Here is a 20349-nt window from a genome sequence, read left to right on the forward strand (position 1 = left end):
GAGTGAATGAATTCTTGAGTGGTATAGATAAATAAATAAATATATATGTACATATATATATATATAGTCTAAAAAAGAATAATACATGTAATTGAAATATAGGAATGAACTGTGTAGTAAGTAATGCCTGGGATTCAGGTGGAATGGAAAACTTCAAGAACAAATAAATCTTTCACAGATACATTGTAAACTACAACCCTTAGTCACTCAATAAAAAGAATAATTATTCAGTGGAATTTGCTCATAAATACGGTATTAGCAGAACGACACCCCAACTCAACGGAATATCGTCGTGGTTCTCTGGAAAAAAAAAATAACACCCAAAACAAACAAAACCTCATGAAGATTTGGGACGAATTCTGAAAAGCTTTTGTTTCCGCACTGCAACGAATACTATGAAAATCTTCTGAATGCATCATCAGTCGCTCAGAGACAGTCTATCGTAGGGTAATCAATTTGCTGTATACTGGAAAGATCTGTAGTGAATATCAATATGGAACGCACACCATACTTCAAAATCACTATAGACTGGATTATGTGTGAAAGGCAGAGCTCTCATCATTTGATATCAATATGACTGGACTGTCCTTTGCTTGCATTTTCTTTTCTCATTTTATTTTGATTCGCTTTAAAACTTCTTTTTTTTTTTAATTTGTTCGAATGTTCTTATTCTTGTTCTTATTTTCTTTTCTTCTTCTTGTTCTGCTTAACCGCTGAAAAAGATCTGATTGCAATCAGCAGAAAAATGACAAACTGACTCGCGCGTCAAGAGGGCAGCGAGTTCTCCTGAGCGAGAAGCTTATAGGAACATTGAACATGCGAAGCGATGCCCCTTAAGACCACTTTATTTGTAAATCCGGTGCTTGTGTTTCGACATAATGGTGGAAAGCCATGCAATCAAGATGTTGTTTGTCAAAGTTAAAGAAAAAGTTTCCACTCCGTTGTTAAATCTAACGTGAATAAATCAAAATAAACTGAACAGAACTGTGTATGAAGACCGTGTGATACTCGGAGAGTTTTCTGAAGGGGGCAAATGCATTTACCATGCTGTCTATTCCATGTAAAATATTTACAGTTGCGCATCTCTTTTTCTTTTTCTTTTTTTTTTCATTGTAAATTGTAAGGCATATACATGTATTTTCTTTATTCAAATTAACCTATAATGGCCACATTTCAGTTTAAAATCCATCCAGTTGCATACACTTGTACTAACTGGCCTATCAAGGCGTGCATACTTCGAAAATATATATGTAGCGACAACTGTCCCTTCTTCCAGCGCTCGGTAGCCTTAAATAACAGAGGAAAAAAAAAACAGTTTTGTTCATATGGAAATCTAGTCACCAATGGCATTTACACACACACACACACACAAACACACACACAAAAAGATCCATAATGATATGTTTTCACGAAACGTTTATGATATTGGTCCCAATCACACATATTCAAATTTAGACGGGATGATGATTTATATAATCTACTTACCTACAAGTCTCTGTTCACACAGACATCCATTTGAAACAGAAGATTTAATATTCTTAGCAATAGATAGCAACAGTCGTTACAATTGAATTATTGTTTTACACGTGAGTCAGAGTTGCTCACTTACTAAAAAAGATAATAAACAAGAAAATGCGTTCATAATAATCGGGGTTGTTGTTAGCTTGTATACTAGTACACAAATTACAAAAATATGAGACGCCTATCGTACATTGCTGCATCCATTTATGCGTGGTTGAAACTAATATCACTGTCGATCGGGCAAATATGAAAACTCAAATCTCAGAACTTCTTTTTTCATTTACTAATTCATTTAAATGACAATTCTGCGATTCTGTTTGATTTAGTTAGCACTAGTCATCCACATCAAATGAAACATGCAGGAGTGAAAGTTGCTTATAAGTTGCATGTTATTCACATGCAAAACAGCGCCCCAGATCTCCCTGCCTCGTCCAGATTTGGCAATGTTGGGAACCTGGCCATGAGCCAGTGTTGGGATTGCGACACATTTGTCGGGAAAGCGATTGTGAACTTGTAATGTTGGAGCCATCTTGATGCGCTATTTTGGAGATAAAAGCTGCTTTAAAGATCCAATCTAAAGTTGTCTTTCATTGCGTAGTGTGCTCGGAGAAGGCTGCAAAAACACAACGACACCTACAACAATCACACACATAGTTGTGATTTGAATTAGCTGACATCCAACACCGAACACCGAACATTCACTTCCTCAAAACTGGAGAAACAACTACATGTACAAAGATATCCTCTTACATGTACAATGTACATATGTATGCTTCTCCTACATAGGTCCTACCCATATCGGCATTTTGTTTATAGTCTTAGTTAAAGTTCATGCTCTTCTGCAAAAAGTTTCATTCACGACTTGAATTGTCTTTCAAATTTCATTGCATCTATGGATTTTATTACCGTTATAATCATCAAGAAGAATGAGACTGATTTTTCCTCGAGTGGTTTTCAATAACTCGCGGAGAAAAGGAAACCACTTAATATTGATAAATTTATTTTTTGCTCTCTTCGTCCCTCACCACATCCCACTCGCTCTCAGCAGCCAACAGCAGCTATCCTTCAGCTATTTTGAAACATCCCCTCCCTCCACCACCCCACCCCTCCCCCTCCCCACCCCATCTTTCCAGTCTCAATCGCTGTATACCTTTTCCCTCGATGTGCAAACAGCTAAGCGACCCATGCCTGGTTCCTCGGTACGGGTAGGGTTAAAGAGAGAGGAGGAAGGGGTACAGTCATTACTGTCGGGCCAAAGTTTCTGTTGTTGTCATGTATAAAAACAAGTGGAAACAAGTTGTTCGCATACTTGCCATCGAAGGACGCTCTCTCGTTTGACGTGCTGGGTATGTTCAGGGTGAGTACAATAGGCAACAAGTTCATTTTAGAATTACGGTATTTACTCAACATAGGACATCTATTTCTCTTTTTTTTTAAGGCTATGGAGAGAGTATCTTTATGCGGGTCGATATACTTTCTTTCGTGTTGTGTCGATTTTCCTTTGTATTCCATTTCATTTGGTATTTGTCTTTTACTGCATTCATTTGCTGGTTGCAAATCTTAGAAATAGTGTTCCAAGCGCAGATGTGTTTCCGCAGTCATAACATGGCACATATATTGTGCATAACCGTCATACATATAAAAATTGTGGGGTTATATTAAATGACACATAAAAAGCTATCAAATCTCATCGATAAAGCGAATAATTATTTCCTCGTCACGGGGAACTCGTTTAAAACGAAAAATTCTGATATACTTTTTTTTTTTTTAATCCAGCCACATCTTTAAATTTGTTATAGTTGCACTTTGCCTCTGCATGGATGTTTCCTTCCAAACAATGGTAGTTTTTTGATGTCACTGTTATTTTACATAATACCAGAGTCATGAATCATCTGAGCACACGATGTACAGACGTTAGAACATCGTTTCGTACAATTTTAACAAATAGTAACGTCATCTATAAAGAGTTTGATGAGCTATCTAGTCTATATCTTCTGTAACTGTGCGGTAATTTAGCAGTCAATATATACTTAAACGCAACATCCCAAATCTGTGTTTTATGTATAGCTAATAATGTCGTCACCAGAGTAATGAAGTTCTGACACGTAATGGCTGACTTTTTCCTTCATAGAAATCGCTTTGCTGCGTTCTCTGCCTTTGTGAGCTAGCTTGAGAGTTACCCGTCACAACGTTACTGCCCTAAAGTTGTGTAAAGCACACCAAGTCAGGGATGTCTCTCCAAGCTGTCTCAAAAGCTCCCGTCTGTCCCCGGCAAAGGTGAGAGATAACCACACACACACACACACACACACACACACACACACACACACACACACACACATTTTTTACCTAGTGTCAGACTTATTGGGCCTCATTTGCCTAGTATTGAACTCGTGGGCTGTATGACTCGAAGGCTGCATGACTCATCGATCATGGACCTTTTTACAACGTCGAACTCGTGGGCCATATATGGCTCATGGGTGTCGGTCTCGTGGGATGACCCCTGACGGAGCACGGCCAGATCATACCGTGTATATTACGTGCGTCGTATTGCCATCATCAAAACGAAAGGAAACGTTGTATGAAGGGTTTGAGGTCTGTAGACAAAAACATTCATGAGAGACAGTTTGACAACATTTTGATTTCTCAGTGTTCAATGCACCTATAGACGAATGCAATATTAGTTTGAGCACATTGTGTTTTGCGTGATCATTCTCTATCAATTTCGGAAGCATTCATTAACTTGGTCATGATGAAAAATATGATGATCATCCTCATAAAATGAAGAAGAAAGAGGAGGAGATAAAAATAAAGGAAAAGAAAGAAAAAGGAAAGAAAGGAAGCCATAAAGAAACCTGTAGCCTCGTCTGCAGGACCTTACTACATTTGTAGATTTTTAACGTTGCAAACGCACTGTTCATATATACACGCACAGTCAGAATCTGAATCATAACACTTGTCATAGACGCAGTCCTTTGCTTTCCACTGGCTATTAAAGTGACTTTATTCAGTTATCCAGCTCATGCAGCTCACAACAGCATAATGTCATCTGTGTGACGTGAGTATAGCGATGTCAAGCGACATGTAGTGAATTGAAGTGTAGTGTAGCGTAGTGCAGTGTAGTGTAGTGTAGTGTAGTGTAGTGTAGTGTAGTGGTTCACTGTGACAGAAACACATGAAGAAACATTCATATTAGTTACACTTGTATCAACTTCAACCGAATTGATATACACCAATTTAACATATTACTTAGCGCTCAAAGACTTAAATGTAGCTTGCGCTCTACGACAAATTGTTCATTATTATTACTGTTTGAGTAATATTATCACAAACCTGTTAATTACTTAATGCAACATGCATTTTAGATATATTCAGTGTACAGTAATCGATCTGAATATGACATATATCTGTCAGTATATTAATTCCAAACTGCTGTCAAACTTTCATATAACTTATTCGTGGCAATTGTGTAGAAGCCTATCCATTCAGGCTGAATGAAACAAATTAAATACACTGTTTATATTACCACTGCCAGTGCTAGTACAACTACGATGGGCAAAAGCCCCTAAGCTTCACTGGGCAGTTTGTTTGTTTGTTTCAGTACTTAACTTCCTTATTGAACTATATAGTACAGCTGTACAGGGTTCTGGATTACATCCCCCTACCAAACTATCCTGTGCACCGCACAGCTAACTACACAGACCATCACTGTTCTGGAGTGGTCTCCATGGCAACTATCTCTACTTGGGGCTGCACTGCACCCACCACTCTCTCTCTCTCTCTCTCTCTCTCCCCAGCCATGCTCTGGGCCCTAAAACACACATAGGCATATACACTATATACAGTGAACAAGTGCAATGTACTACACTTTGAATATCCATGCTCCAAACAAATTAATCTATCTTATATGTCATTAAAGTTAATCTTCCGAACTGTCTAGGAACACTTTAGGAATACAACACCTTTCCATCACATATTATACATTGTGTAATATACCAATCAAAGTATTCTTCTCGTACTCATGGAAAGTTGATTCCAATACATTCTACCCTGTGTGGGTTGAATACGTCTACACATCGACATGGAGCATGAAACAAAGAGATTTACTCTCATTCAGATACTCATTAACAACTTAATCATATGCTCTCAATTAATGAGGAATATTATGTGTATACACAAATCAAAGAAGGATATCAATATGAATTGGACTTACCAACTGTTACGTATCCTGGTCACTAAATATAACTCTCCTCATTGCTCTTAGAAGACACTGCTTGTCCTCAAAGCTTCCAAACTCACTCTGCTAACAAAGACTGTGCACTGCCTTGGGGGTGAAGGCATGTGCTCTATGCAAATTAGCTTGGGTGTTCTACTATGCAAATTAGGGTACTGAACAGAGCATGCATTGTTTTGGGGTTTGGGGTTGCTCTACTATTTTGGGGGTGTTAATCACTACCTATTGAGGGATAGTGTTGTCTATATTAAACTTCTTATGCCGCTACATACCGGCCCCCAATGACCTGACTACAGGAAGGTCATTTCTTACCTTCATCTTAAAGCGGCATTCTTTACAATGGTACTTAAGATTTTGACAACACTTGGATGTTGAACATCAAACATAAACAATAATTCACTTCTTGCTAAACTATCAAGTATAGCTGTAAATATCAAACATTCATAATGTTATCACTTTACTGGTCATCTGCAGCTTCCAGCATACAGAGTTTGGAGATTGGTCTCCTAAGAAATACAGATCCCACTTTGACTTCTGCCTGGCGGACTAGTCCGTCTTTACCCGGGTACACCTGGGACACCTTTCCAAGCGGCCACTGGCCTCTTGGTGCGCGCTCATCTGCCACGAGGACTAGATCATTCACAGCCAAGTTCCTGCGCGGAATCAACCATTTCTGTCGTTCTTGTAACAGAGGAAGGTACTCTGCTTGCCATCTCCGCCAGAAGACTGTCGCCAGGTACTGTACTTGTCTCCACCGGCGCCTTCCGTAGCAGTCTCCCTTGTCAAACTTGCCGAGTGAAAGGCTGGGGTTCTGTTTCATCAACAGCAAGTGATTGGGGGTCAGGGGTTCGTTCTCCTGTGGGTCCATACTCAACTGTGTAAGGGGGCGTGAGTTTAGAATACCTTCTACTTCTACTAGCACAGTGGACAATACTTCGTCAGACACTGTCTGTTGTCCGAGCAGGCTGCCCAGAATCTTTCGAGTTGATCTTACCATTCTTTCCCACACCCCACCCATGTGACTCGCCGTTGGGGTGTTGAAAGACCAGTTTACTCCTTGGTCTAGAAGGTAGTTGTTCACCTTGGTCTGGTTGAGGGAATGTAAGCTCTCACGTAACTCTCGTTCTGCACCCCTGAAATTTGTCCCATTGTCACTCACTATCTTCTCCGGCTTGCCTCTCCTAGCAATGAATCGTCGCAAGGCATTGACGAATGAATCTGTATCGAGCGAGTGAGCGACTTCTACATGAACTGCTCTGCTGGTCATGCAGGTGAACAGACAGCCATACCTCTTTACTCTACTGCGGCCTTGTTTCACCAGAATCGGCCCAAAGTAGTCGACTCCTACATATGTGAAGGGGGGCTTGTCTGGTGTGACTCTGTGCAGTGGAAGCTCAGCCATAATCTGTTCCATTCTCGGTGCGTTCCTCCTCTTGCACTTGAAACATTTTCCTACAACCTTCCTCACCGCAACTCCTCCTCTCATCACCCAATACCTGCTTCTCAGGGAGGACCACGTCATGCCTGCTCCAGAATGTCCCACCAGATGGTGATGGTGCAAAATAAGGAGCCTCGTAATGTGATGATCATGAGGCAAGATGACAGGATGTTTCTCATCGTAGTCAAGAGGGGCATTGCCAAGCCTGCCACCGATTCGGACGATACCGTCTACTACGATTGGATTCAGCTTTTTCACAGCACAGCTTTTCAGTTCCTTGCCGTCGAGATAATCACCAAACACACCTCTTTGCATGATTTTGATGTCTTTCTCCGCTTCTATCAGCTCTTCTGCTGACAATGAAGACTTCATCTCGCCGTTCCCTTCACCCTTTGCCTTTGCGAGAAGCCACTTCTTGTACCGGAGAAGCCACGCCATGGCTCGCTTCAATTTATTCCATGAGGAATATCTGCTGAAGAGGTCTTGCACGTTACCTCTTACAGATGTCGCAAACACATGAATCTCTTTCTTCACTTCCGGGTCACTTCTTGGAACCTCGAGCACTTCTGGAGGTGAAGGCCAGAACTTCTCTTCCTTTGCAAGGAAATCCGGTCCAATAATCCAGCGCTGATCTTTCAGAAGCTCCGATGCTTTCAGTCCACGAGATCCATCATCTGCTGGATTTGATTTTGTGTCGACATGTCTCCATTGCTCAGGTGCAGAGGACGCATGGATTCGTGCGACTCTGTTCGCAACGAATGTCTTGAACCGCCTGCTTTCACTTCGTATGTACTGTAGAACGGCTGTAGAGTCAGTCCAAAAGACAGTCTCATTGATTTTGATTTCGAGCTCTCCCTTGATGCATTGGTCCATGGTCACTGCAAGGACAGCAGCCATCAGTTCCAATCTTGGGATTGACACCACCTTCATTGGTGCTAATCTTGCCTTCCCTAGGACAAATGCACAATGTACTGCACCTGATTTGCTTGTCAGGCGCAAGTAGGACACAGCCGCGTATCCAACTTCAGACGCATCACAGAAGTGATGAAGTTGAGCTGATTCAATTTCCTGGAATCCCTCCGGCTTCAGACACCTACTTATTTGGATCTTCGTGAGCAAAGGCAAATCATTCAGCCACTCTTGCCACCGTTTTTCTTCTTCAGGTGATATCTTTGCATCCCAAGTCAAGTCTCGTCTGCATAAATTCTGTAGGAGTACCTTAGCTGGTAGCACGAATGGGGCAAGGAAACCCAAAGGGTCGTAGAGGGAGCTTGCAACAGACAAAATCCCACGCCTTGTTGCCGGCTTCTCCTTTACCTGGACTTCAAACTTGAAGGAGTCTGTTTCCATGTCCCACAGGATTCCAAGTGTCCGTTGAACTGGCAAATCCTCGAGATCTAGATTCAGCGCTGACTCAGCCCTTTCCGACTCAGGAATTGAAGCAAGGACGTCTCGATCATTGCAGAGCCATTTAGTCAGTCTGAAACCTCCTTGGGCTAGAAGACATCTCAGATCTTCCACTAGACTCATCGCATCATCTCGGCACTTCACTGATTTTAAACAGTCATCAACGTAGAAGTTGTTCAGGACTGTATCGATGACTTCTTTGTTGAACTGTCCACGAGCATCCTCTGCAGTCTTTCTTAGTGCGAACCCCGCGCAGCTTGGTGAAGATGTCGCACCAAAAAGATGTACTGTCATGCGATATTCTGTAGGCTCCTTGGACAGGTCACCATCCCTCCACCACAGGAATCTCATCGCATCTCGGTCTTTGACTGGAACCTTGACTTGGTGGAACATCCCTTGCACGTCGGCAACAAAGGCAACTTTTTCCTGCCTGAATCTTGTGAGTACTCCGGCCAAGTTGTTGGTTAGATCTGGCCCTTGTAGTAGCTGATCGTTGAGAGCTGTGCCATGATAGCGAGCAGCGCAATCAAAGACTACTCTCACCTTCTCCGGTTTGTGAGGATGCACGACTGCATGGTGTGGGAGGTACCACTTCAACTCCTTGGGTTCCTTTGATTTCTTTTCCCCACCATCTGAACTCTTGGACTGGTGATCAGATTCGTCTTTCACCTCTTCTGCGTAGCCATTGGATATGTACTCGCCTATGGTGGTTGTGTACCTTTCATGGAGTGCTTCATCTTTCTCCAGCTTCCTTTTGAGGTACTTCAATCTGACTTCTGCCAGATAGCGATTGGACGGCATCTCAGGTGGCCAGTATCGCCATGGTAGGCCGACTTCATGATGGTTACCAATCTTCCTTGCTGTATTTTCCATCATCTTCAAAGCCCGCTGGTCCTCGATTGACATGCCCGTCTTCTCCTCCTGGAGATAGCCTCCAAAATCCAGTTCCCAAAACTGTTTGAGTTGGCTGTGCAGAGCGTCTTCTTCTTGTTGTACGAAGTTGACACTAGCTGACGAGGATCTGCTCTTAGATGATGTCGGTCCCAACAGACTCCATCCCAACGGCGTGCGCACAGCATATGGCTCCTTAGGATTGCCCCTACGTTGGTCTAACACCCAGAAAGCTTCCGGGGTGTCTCCTCCAATAAGAAGCTGTACATCTTCTTCATCAATGTAGGGTAGTGTGATCCCCTTCAAGTGTGGCCATCCTGCTAAGTCTGCCCTTGTAGGAATACAAGCGTGTGAGATGTTCATCTCCTTGACAGTCCAAACCGTAGGAAGATCGATGGTCCTTCCGTCCGTGATGTTGCTCACCATCAGCCCAACTTCCAAGCCCTTTTGGTTAGATAGACTGTTACCGACAGTAGTCAACTGGAAGTCCTTTGGAGCTCCTTGTATGCCTAACTGCTTCACCAGTCTGTCGCTGCAGAGAGACACATCGCTTCCTTCATCCAATAGTGCCCAAGTTTGGATTACTTGGCCATTTCCTGCAACATTTACAGGAACAACACGAAGGCAGACCTTTTTCCTCGATGAAGAAGTACTGAGACACTGACCTCCTTCTGTCTTTGATGTTGTTGGATCACTGGTTGCAGTCGCCATGCTAGTCCCTGTTGATGATGTAGGTGTGGATGAATCATTGCGTCTTTCTTCCTTCTTTCCGCTTTGTGGAGGATGAAGAAGAGTGTGATGTTTCTTGTTGCATCCAGCTTTCTCACACTGTGGTTTTGCTGAACATCCTACAGCAAAGTGGGAAGGTTGAAGACAGTTATCACACAGACGTAGTTGCCTGGTAAGTTTGATGCGCTCAGAAAAGGGTCTTTCCTTGAATTTCTGACATTTCTTGAGTCCATGCTGCTGGCTACAACAGGGACATTTCATACCTTGTGGGTGTGCCGTAGAATTTTCACTCCTCATACTTGCCTGAGTGGTGAAAGTCATGCGTTGAGGTCCCTTCTTTGGCCCACTTCCTACAGCTGGTTTTGATGACTTCCTTATGTTCTGTCCAAACATGTTGCTCGCAAGCTTTGCAGACTGCTCGACGAACTCAGTCATGCTCTCGAAGGTTGGGCAGACCCCTTTGCTCATCATCCTGTGAGCCTGCTTGGCCCACTCAGATTGTAGGTGCATTGGTAGGAGGTCTTGGATCTTGAGAAGATTGTCGGAACTATTCATATCGGCTGAATATCCCATCTGGGAGAGAACCATTTGACACCTGCGCATGTCCCTTGCCAAGTCCCACAGTCTCGCTCCATCGTTCGGCTTCACCTGTGATCGATTCAAAACCTGCTGTATATGGGAATGAGAAACAATGTATGGTTGGCCGAACTGCTCAGCCAAAATCTCTCTGGCCTTACGATAACCTTCCTTTGCACCCAACAGAACACAATTCTCAATGCTTTGTCTAGCTTTACCAGTACAATATTGTATCAGGTATGTTAATCTCATACGATCATCACATGCTTTATCTGCTACGACTACATCAAAATTGTTCATGAAACTCCAGTACTCTATTGGATTACCACCAAATGTCACCAGTTCTGGTTTTGGCATATTTGTTGCCAAATTAAAGGCCTGAAACATGTGAGACATATTATTCTCAAGAGCAGCAGCATCATTTTCAGATTTGACTTCTCTACTTGTGAAAACTGGGGCATGTGGATTAAGCTCTTTCTTTACTGCAGGAGAAGATTCAAGATTTGTACTCTCTACCTGAACATTGTGATTTTGCACATCAACTTCTTGAAGAGGTTCACCTGAATTAAGTTCTTCATTTACTACCTCTTCTTCCCACAACTTTTCTTCTACCTCTGCATTTGTTAACTCATCTTCGATCTCCATCCTAGCTAACTCCTGACCTAACTTAAATTGTTCCAGTTTCACCCTTTGTGATCTTTCAAACTGCACTTTCTTGAGTTTGGCCAGTTCCCTTTTCACTTTCGCCTCCCTCAGCCTTGTAGACGATGAACTCGCGCTGCTCCTTCGAGATGACCGGCTGCTAGTCGTGGTCGCAGACCTCACAGAAGCGTTGTCGTCATGTCGAACCGATTCAGCGCCACGCCTCTCACCAGCCTCCTTCCAGTCCTTCAGTCTGCCACGAAACTCCTCTATGTTCTGTTTGCTCTGTTCGAATTTCTCTAATGCAGCTTCTGCATCAGCACCAACTAGCTTGCTATGATATTCTCTGAATCTGCCTTCATACAGCTGGAATACACTTTCAAGCTGATTGTACTTCTTCAAAACTGCATCCTTGTTATCAAACGTTGCCATAAGAACCTCGAGTTCCTTGTACATTTTAGTAAGGCTACCCATGTAACCTTGACAGGACTGTCGCAATGGTTTAACCTCATCTTGAGCTGGTTGAGAGATTTCACATTCATGTTCAGTGCTCTCCATCGTGAAACCATCCATTTAGTTTCAAGAGAGCGACTTGAGTTGGAGTTATAAAGTTGAGCTGAAGAGTTGTGAACTTAAAAATGTAGCCTCGTCTGCAGGACCTTACTACATTTGTAGATTTTTAACGTTGCAAACGCACTGTTCATATATACACGCACAGTCAGAATCTGAATCATAACACTTGTCATAGACGCAGTCCTTTGCTTTCCACTGGCTATTAAAGTGACTTTATTCAGTTATCCAGCTCATGCAGCTCACAACAGCATAATGTCATCTGTGTGACGTGAGTATAGCGATGTCAAGCGACATGTAGTGAATTGAAGTGTAGTGTAGCGTAGTGCAGTGTAGTGTAGTGTAGTGTAGTGTAGTGTAGTGTAGTGGTTCACTGTGACAGAAACACATGAAGAAACATTCATATTAGTTACACTTGTATCAACTTCAACCGAATTGATATACACCAATTTAACATATTACTTAGCGCTCAAAGACTTAAATGTAGCTTGCGCTCTACGACAAATTGTTCATTATTATTACTGTTTGAGTAATATTATCACAAACCTGTTAATTACTTAATGCAACATGCATTTTAGATATATTCAGTGTACAGTAATCGATCTGAATATGACATATATCTGTCAGTATATTAATTCCAAACTGCTGTCAAACTTTCATATAACTTATTCGTGGCAATTGTGTAGAAGCCTATCCATTCAGGCTGAATGAAACAAATTAAATACACTGTTTATATTACCACTGCCAGTGCTAGTACAACTACGATGGGCAAAAGCCCCTAAGCTTCACTGGGCAGTTTGTTTGTTTGTTTCAGTACTTAACTTCCTTATTGAACTATATAGTACAGCTGTACAGGGTTCTGGATTACATCCCCCTACCAAACTATCCTGTGCACCGCACAGCTAACTACACAGACCATCACTGTTCTGGAGTGGTCTCCATGGCAACTATCTCTACTTGGGGCTGCACTGCACCCACCACTCTCTCTCTCTCTCTCTCTCTCTCCCCAGCCATGCTCTGGGCCCTAAAACACACATAGGCATATACACTATATACAGTGAACAAGTGCAATGTACTACACTTTGAATATCCATGCTCCAAACAAATTAATCTATCTTATATGTCATTAAAGTTAATCTTCCGAACTGTCTAGGAACACTTTAGGAATACAACACCTTTCCATCACATATTATACATTGTGTAATATACCAATCAAAGTATTCTTCTCGTACTCATGGAAAGTTGATTCCAATACATTCTACCCTGTGTGGGTTGAATACGTCTACACATCGACATGGAGCATGAAACAAAGAGATTTACTCTCATTCAGATACTCATTAACAACTTAATTATATGCTCTCAATTAATGAGGAATATTATGTGTATACACAAATCAAAGAAGGATATCAATATGAATTGGACTTACCAACTGTTACGTATCCTGGTCACTAAATATAACTCTCCTCATTGCTCTTAGAAGACACTGCTTGTCCTCAAAGCTTCCAAACTCACTCTGCTAACAAAGACTGTGCACTGCCTTGGGGGTGAAGGCATGTGCTCTATGCAAATTAGCTTGGGTGTTCTACTATGCAAATTAGGGTACTGAACAGAGCATGCATTGTTTTGGGGTTTGGGGTTGCTCTACTATTTTGGGGGTGTTAATCACTACCTATTGAGGGATAGTGTTGTCTATATTAAACTTCTTATGCCGCTACAGAAACCAGAAGAAGAAGGAGGAGAAGAGGAGGAGAAAGTATTATCTTGGACTACTTATCTTTTAGAGTCTTCACGAGTTTATTTATTGTTTTCGACAGCTTCGCAAACCCAGTTCTGATTTAGGAAGTGACTCAAATCGTAACCATGTCTACCTAGAGTCCCCTTTGTCTTGTTTGCTTGCGACACAATCTATTGTTGCTGGCATGAGTTGGTAAAACGCTCGTCGTCTGTTTTTATTGGGTCCCCAGGAACAAGTACCCTGGAGCGAAGCCGGGAAATGCCCAAACTATCGAGGAAAACAGAGCTTGCAGCGGTGCCAAGATAGGTAAATTGTCTGGACGAGGCTCACCGTAGAAGTAGGTCACAGCACTTGAAATCACCATGGTAACAGCAGAAAGTGATCATTTACTGTTCTAATCTAAGCTCATCGACTCATCATTTGCATATTCATATTGCCCGTTCGAACTAGAAGTGATTTGAAGAAATTATCACAATTTCATAACTTCCCTAGCGTTTATCCGAATTTCATCGCATTTTCACTATTGTGTTTATACAATTTTACTCATTTTTATCAGACTAAATTTGAACAGGTACGGAATTCCCCTTTAGTTTGTAATACTGAGTAGATCAACCCTAAATAGATTTTTATCTTTGAGCACTTTGCTCCGCATAATTGCCTTACAGAGATTCTACGGTTGCATCAATGTGTTTGACAATTATCACACAAACGTAACCACTCAAATTGTCCTAAAAATTTGAGCGTTATCATTATGTAACATTATCATTTTTTATCTTATCATAATAAAAGTCGATATTATTATCAATATAAATGTTTAATTCATAGGCCCTATAATAATAATTATAATGATTATTATTATCACTGATATGTCTTATCATTGTTATCATAATATCATCATTGTTATTGCCATTATAATCATCTTCATGATCATTGTCTATATGCAATGCACTCAGTTCATCGGTGAACGTAGAATCGTATACAAACTCAACCATCCCTATTCATTTCAGTGAAGGCCATACGAGGAGGGTACAACCCGCAAGCTTCGCCCCAAGACGCCGTGGCGAACTGGTGGGCGACACACCCAGCTTTCAAAGCGCGGCCGCGAGGGAACGCCCCTCAAAAGGCGCAACACCGCAACCTCTCGAGAACCACGTCTAACCCGGTGCCTGCTCAGAGTCGAGATCCTAACAACAACAAGAGAAATAAGAGCACCACTCTCAGAAAATCGTGAGTAACACTATATATATATATATATATCACTTCATCTGTTTGATATGCTATGATATCATTTTGTTATTTTCGTTACATTGAATTTTTTTGTACAAGGTGCTACAAAAAACATTTCCCACTTTTAATGCTTAATAGTTCGAAAACTATGTATCAGATAAAACTGTCATTGATATGAGTAATAGCTGAATAGTGTACAATTTTGTTGGAGGTGATTTGAATGTGATAACCTATATCAGTTTCATGAAATCCATGATTAATTTCAATGTTAGGTTCCAGATTTTGGTCAAACTTTAACCCTCTGTACAAAACCTTAACTTTACACAGGAACCAATGATGTGTATGTGAGTGTGTACTTTACAATGACCCTGAACAATGGACCTGGATACCACCTGTTCAGAGCTCTGCTCCAAGGCACATGAATGCTTGTTAATAACTATTCATGATGGATTGCCATGTATGGGCACTGCTAGACTGAATTCATGGTAAAGGGTGAAATGCATGCACATGAAAAAAAAAGTAAACACATGTTTCAATGTGGTTGCATACACCACATTTCAGAACTAAAAAAGACTAGCTGTGATAGTGGAATTCCTCATAAATAAATACTGGCATTCCAATCCTGGGGCCCGTTGCATAAAAGTTACTATTATGGTAACTTTGCCATCCAATGGTAACTTCCATGGAATTCTTGATTTTGATTGGCTGTTGAGTATTGTTGCCATGGTAGTTACCATTGGATGGCAAAGTTACCATAATTGTAACTTTTATGCAACGGGCCCCTGGTCATTGTTCAGGACCATTGTCTTGGTATCAACTACACACTCCCATACACACCAATTGAATTCTGTGCAAAGTTAAAGTTTTGTGCAGAGGGTTGAAAAAGGGCAAAATCTGAAACCTAACTGAAAAATTAATGTTTAATTTAATGAAATTGAATTATGCTGTCATTGTAAAATTGCCTCCAACAAAATTGTGCATTATTCAGCTATTGCTGATATCAATGTTAGTGTTATCTGATATATAGTTTTTTGAACTATTAAGAATCAAAAGTAGGAAATGTTTTTTTTTTAACACCTAGTATCATATTACATTATATTATATAAGCATAATTATGTATATAATGAATATACACCGTAAATTTTATAAAATCCTCAGTAAATGGAGGGTGTGGGAGGGGGGTGTCCCCCCTCCCACGGTGAGAACTTTTTGCATTTTGATGTTGCAAATGGTGCAATTTTATGCATGTTTTTGCGTGTTTTAACGAGTTGAAACAGTCCCACTTGTTTAAAGGAGACCTCCGGATGATTTTCAGACTTTTACATTTGAACAACTATAAATCAGCTAAACTGAGTACAGCGTTTCAGAATTTATAGTGATTAGGATGAGGAATGAGAATGTTTTCAAAATTTATAACAAATTGCAATGGACAAGGATGATGACATGGCAGCCTCACCATAAGAATGCATGAGTTGGGGCTCACGGAAAAGAACAAAAGAAGAAGGCATGCATAGATTCTTCACAGGTGAACTTGTTGAGCAAGTGGTATTGTAATGGAATTGCACTGCTACATTTCTGAAATATATGAGGCTCTGATGTCATCAACACTGTTCAGTGTAATTTGTTTAAGATTTTCAATTTATTGGTTTCTCTGCTCAAGAACCACAACAAATTCCGCGAATCTATACATGGAGCTGTTGATTTATGTACTACATGATATGAAATTATGAAAATCGTCCGGAATGTCCCTTTAAGGTTGCAGTATATTTTGATGTAGATTATCATTGAACAATTTGCCTACAATATGGTATAATTTGAATACACTTTTTGTATTAATTCCTTTCACTAAATATCATGAACGAGACTGAACCCGAGCGAGCGGAGCGAGCGAGGGGGGAGGGGAGGGGAGGGTGTGGAAGGGGGGTGTCCCCCTCCCACGGTAAGAACTTTTTGCATTTTGATGTTGCAAATGGTGCAGTTTGATGCATGTTTTTGCGCGTTTTATTGACGTGAAACAGTCCCACTTGTTTAAGGTAGCAGTATATTTTGATGTAGATTATTATTGAACAATTTGCCTATAAAATGGTATAATTTAGATACACTTCTTGTATTAATTCTTTTCAATAAATATCATGAACGAGACTGAACCCGAGCGAGCGGAACGAGCGAGGGGGGAGGGGAGGGTGTGGAAGGGGATGTCCCCCTCCCACGGTAAGAACTTTGTGCATTTTGATGTTGCAAATGGTGCAGTTTGATGCATGTTTTTGCGCGTTTTATTGACGTGAAATAGTCCCACTTGTTTAAGGTAGCAGTATATTTTGATGTAGATTATTATTGAACAATTTGCCTATAAGATGGTATAATTTAAATACACTTCTTGTATTAATTCTTTTCACTGAATATCATGAACGAGACTGACCCCGAGCGAGCGGAGCGAGCGAGGGGGAGGGGAGGGTGTGGGAGGGGGGTGTCCCCCCTCCCACGGTGAGAACTTTTTGCATTTTGATGTTGCAAATGGTGCAATTTTATGCATGTTTTAACGAGTTGAAACAGTCCCACTTGTTTAAGGATGCAGTATTTTGATGTAGATTATCATTGAACAATTTGCCTACAATATGGTATAATTTAAATACACTTCTTGTATTAATTCTTTTCACTAAATATCATGAACGAGACTGACCCCGAGCGAGCGGAGCAAGCGAGGGGGGAGGGGAGGGTGTGGGAGGGGGTGTCCCCCCTCCCACGGTAAGAACTTTTTGTATTTTGATGTTGTAAATAGTGCAATTTGATGCATGTTTTTGCGCGTTTTATCGACGTGAAACAGTTGCACTTGTTTAAGGTAGCAGTATATTTTGATGTAGATTATTATTGAACAATTTGTCTATAAAATGGTATCATTTAAATAATCTTCTTGTATTAATTCTTACACTGAATATCATGAACGCTGTCTGTTCAGCAATCAAACAGAAAAAGCATGCACACGAGGGTGTAGATAGGGGCATATCCCTTCCCACACCAAAGTGATTTTTGCGTTTTTAGACCTGAAATTCAGCGATCTGGTGCAAATTTTTGGTGCAATACTTTTTCATCGAAGTGTTAAAATCACGGAATTTAGCTCTTATTCCGAATGTGCATCATCTGTGTGTATGTACAAAGTCTAGTGAGGTAGAGCTTAGGGGAAGGGGGATTCCCCCTCCCGCTCGCGAAGCTTTTGCGTTTTTAGAATGATAAAGCGATCTGGGGCACACTTTTTGTGGAAAATTCGGAAATTGTCATTCCCAAAAATGTACCAAGTCTATAGTGGGTAACAAGCAATGAATGGGTGGCAAGATACCTCTCCCATATGCAAGGGAGCCTTTTTTTTTTTTCAGTTTTAAGCTTTTAGAACTGAAATTCAACAATCTGGCACACACTTTTGTTGGAATATCTGGAAATTTGTCAATCCGTGAGAAGAGAAGTGTCTGTGGAAGGAGATTCTGTATAATTTTCTGATTGCAGTTTAACGTTTTGGTGCGCACATTTTGTGTCATATTTGGAAAACTGTTTATGTTCAAAGTGTAGCCACAGTCTACTTCTATGCATGGCGGGGGGGGGGGGGGGGCGGGCGAGCAGGGAGAAGGCGAGGGCGAGTGTTATCTCCATCTTTCCCTTACTATGGAGCTTTTGCCTTTTTAAGATTGAAATGGAGATATCTCGTATACGCATATTTGATGGAATATTTGGGAAATCACCAAAAAGAAAAAAAAAACTGATTGGGTGGGGGGGGGGGAGACTGAGGGAGGAAAGGATCTATTAAAAGGTGAAATTCCCCTTGTACATGAGGGAACTTTGAGTTTTCGGAATATAAGTGATAAGTCTTGTGCACTCAGCATTATTCATATTTTTTTTTGTAAATCTAAAAAGTGTACTAAGCTAGGGAAAGAGGCACAGAGGGGGAGGGTTTGGGAGGGGGATACCCCCTCCCAAGCAAGAGAGATTTTGCATATTTTGAATTGAAATTCAACGATCTGGTGCACACTTTGAGTGAAAGTTTCAAAAAGCAAATATGATCTTATTTGATGAAAGGTTGCAAAGGAGACCCGCTTCATGTGCATGCATACAGTATACACGCATTTTTTTCCGCCTCCCAAATCCCCGGTCCAAATCTTAGGGGGGGGGGGGGGGGCGACCGCCCCCCCCCCCCCCCCCGGCTACGCCAGTGATCGAGGGGTATCAGCGTCAATATAAAATAAAGTGTGAAATGCCATTACAATAAACTGTAGCAACGTCTGCATAGTTTCAGTATAGTTATGTACTATATACCAGATGATATGGTGCAATAAAGTCAATACTACGAAACGGACAATAAATTGAAAACATGTGCATTATATTGAACTGAAAAAAAAGGGCGAGCTATCACATTTAAACTGCCGGACTTTTAAAAAGTAACGCTTCTTAAGAGAAATATTTGATTCTTCCTTAATACCACATCTCATCTTCGTTTCTCCTCCTGCAACTTCTAGCATGGACTGCTCCATCTTGTCCTGGGTCGAGATGGAGCCAATGCACGTGATGTGCAAGCAGAAGGCCAAAGATGATAACGGCGTTTGAACACAAGCGGGATGAGTTGGCGCAAAAGGGAACCAACTATACACAGAGCGTGGATGCCGTCGGCTGAGCAACCGTCTGCTCTGTGTAATTTTAGACTGATCGAGTATGTCAGCAATGTGCAATTACGTGACATGCTGAGGGCCAAAATGTGGCTGGCGTTATCTCATTACCAATACCTTTACCTGATTCTTCCGCTTGAGTGACAGGCTTCAACCTTCCAGATTTCAATGGTAGCAACGCAACGTTGGGAGGTCATATCTCTTCTTATACCTCTTCCTCTTCATCTCTCCTTCTCGCCTCCTCCCCCCTTCTCTCTCTCTTTCCTAAATCACTTGACTTTCCTTATTCCAGAATGTTTGACCACAAAAGGATCCTAGTATAAACTTTCAATGTTGTACGATTTGAAGTATGTACCCCTGTTTAGTATACAGATAAACTTTGCCATTAGCGTTCTGTTTAATACTATGGGTAGAGGTGACTCGCGAATAGTACTTTTTGCGACACCGAGACCCATGGTTTTAACCAGAAACTCGAAAATAGGCAAAGTATGATTGTTTTGTATTTTGGATAAAAATATCTTATCAAAAGAAGGGGAAAATAGGGCGAGAAGTCGTGTGGTGCATGGATGCGATAATCATTGTGGAGGGATCTTATACACTGACCGTACAAAGCATGAAGCACACGATGCCAGTATTGCATTATGGTATGTCGGGTGGCGTTCCACTGTCCCAGAACTGATTCAAGATGGCCATACGAATATGAAAATTGTCAATTTATCGCGAAATTGGT

At 41.3% G+C, this 20349-nt stretch overlaps 2 protein-coding genes across 2 annotated transcripts; one reads left to right on the forward strand and one right to left on the reverse strand.

Annotated features, from left to right (window-relative positions):
• Positions 1 to 6212: 6212 nt before the first annotated feature.
• Positions 6213 to 11996, reverse strand: LOC140237950 (uncharacterized). The gene has a single exon (XM_072317880.1). The coding sequence runs from the start codon at positions 11994 to 11996 to the stop codon at positions 6213 to 6215; it is 5784 nt and encodes a 1927-aa protein (XP_072173981.1).
• A 295-nt stretch (positions 11997 to 12291) lies between these two features.
• On the forward strand, positions 12292 to 19590 carry LOC140237951 (uncharacterized). The gene is made up of 4 exons (XM_072317881.1): positions 12292 to 12305; positions 13973 to 14049; positions 14751 to 14970; positions 19473 to 19590. Exons 1-4 carry the CDS (start codon positions 12292 to 12294, stop codon positions 19558 to 19560), a joined length of 399 nt encoding a protein of 132 aa, XP_072173982.1. The 3' UTR covers positions 19561 to 19590.
• Positions 19591 to 20349: the final 759 nt, after the last annotated feature.

This window comes from Diadema setosum, chromosome 14, assembly GCF_964275005.1.
Source record: "Diadema setosum chromosome 14, eeDiaSeto1, whole genome shotgun sequence".
Classification (NCBI taxonomy): domain Eukaryota; kingdom Metazoa; phylum Echinodermata; class Echinoidea; order Diadematoida; family Diadematidae; genus Diadema; species Diadema setosum.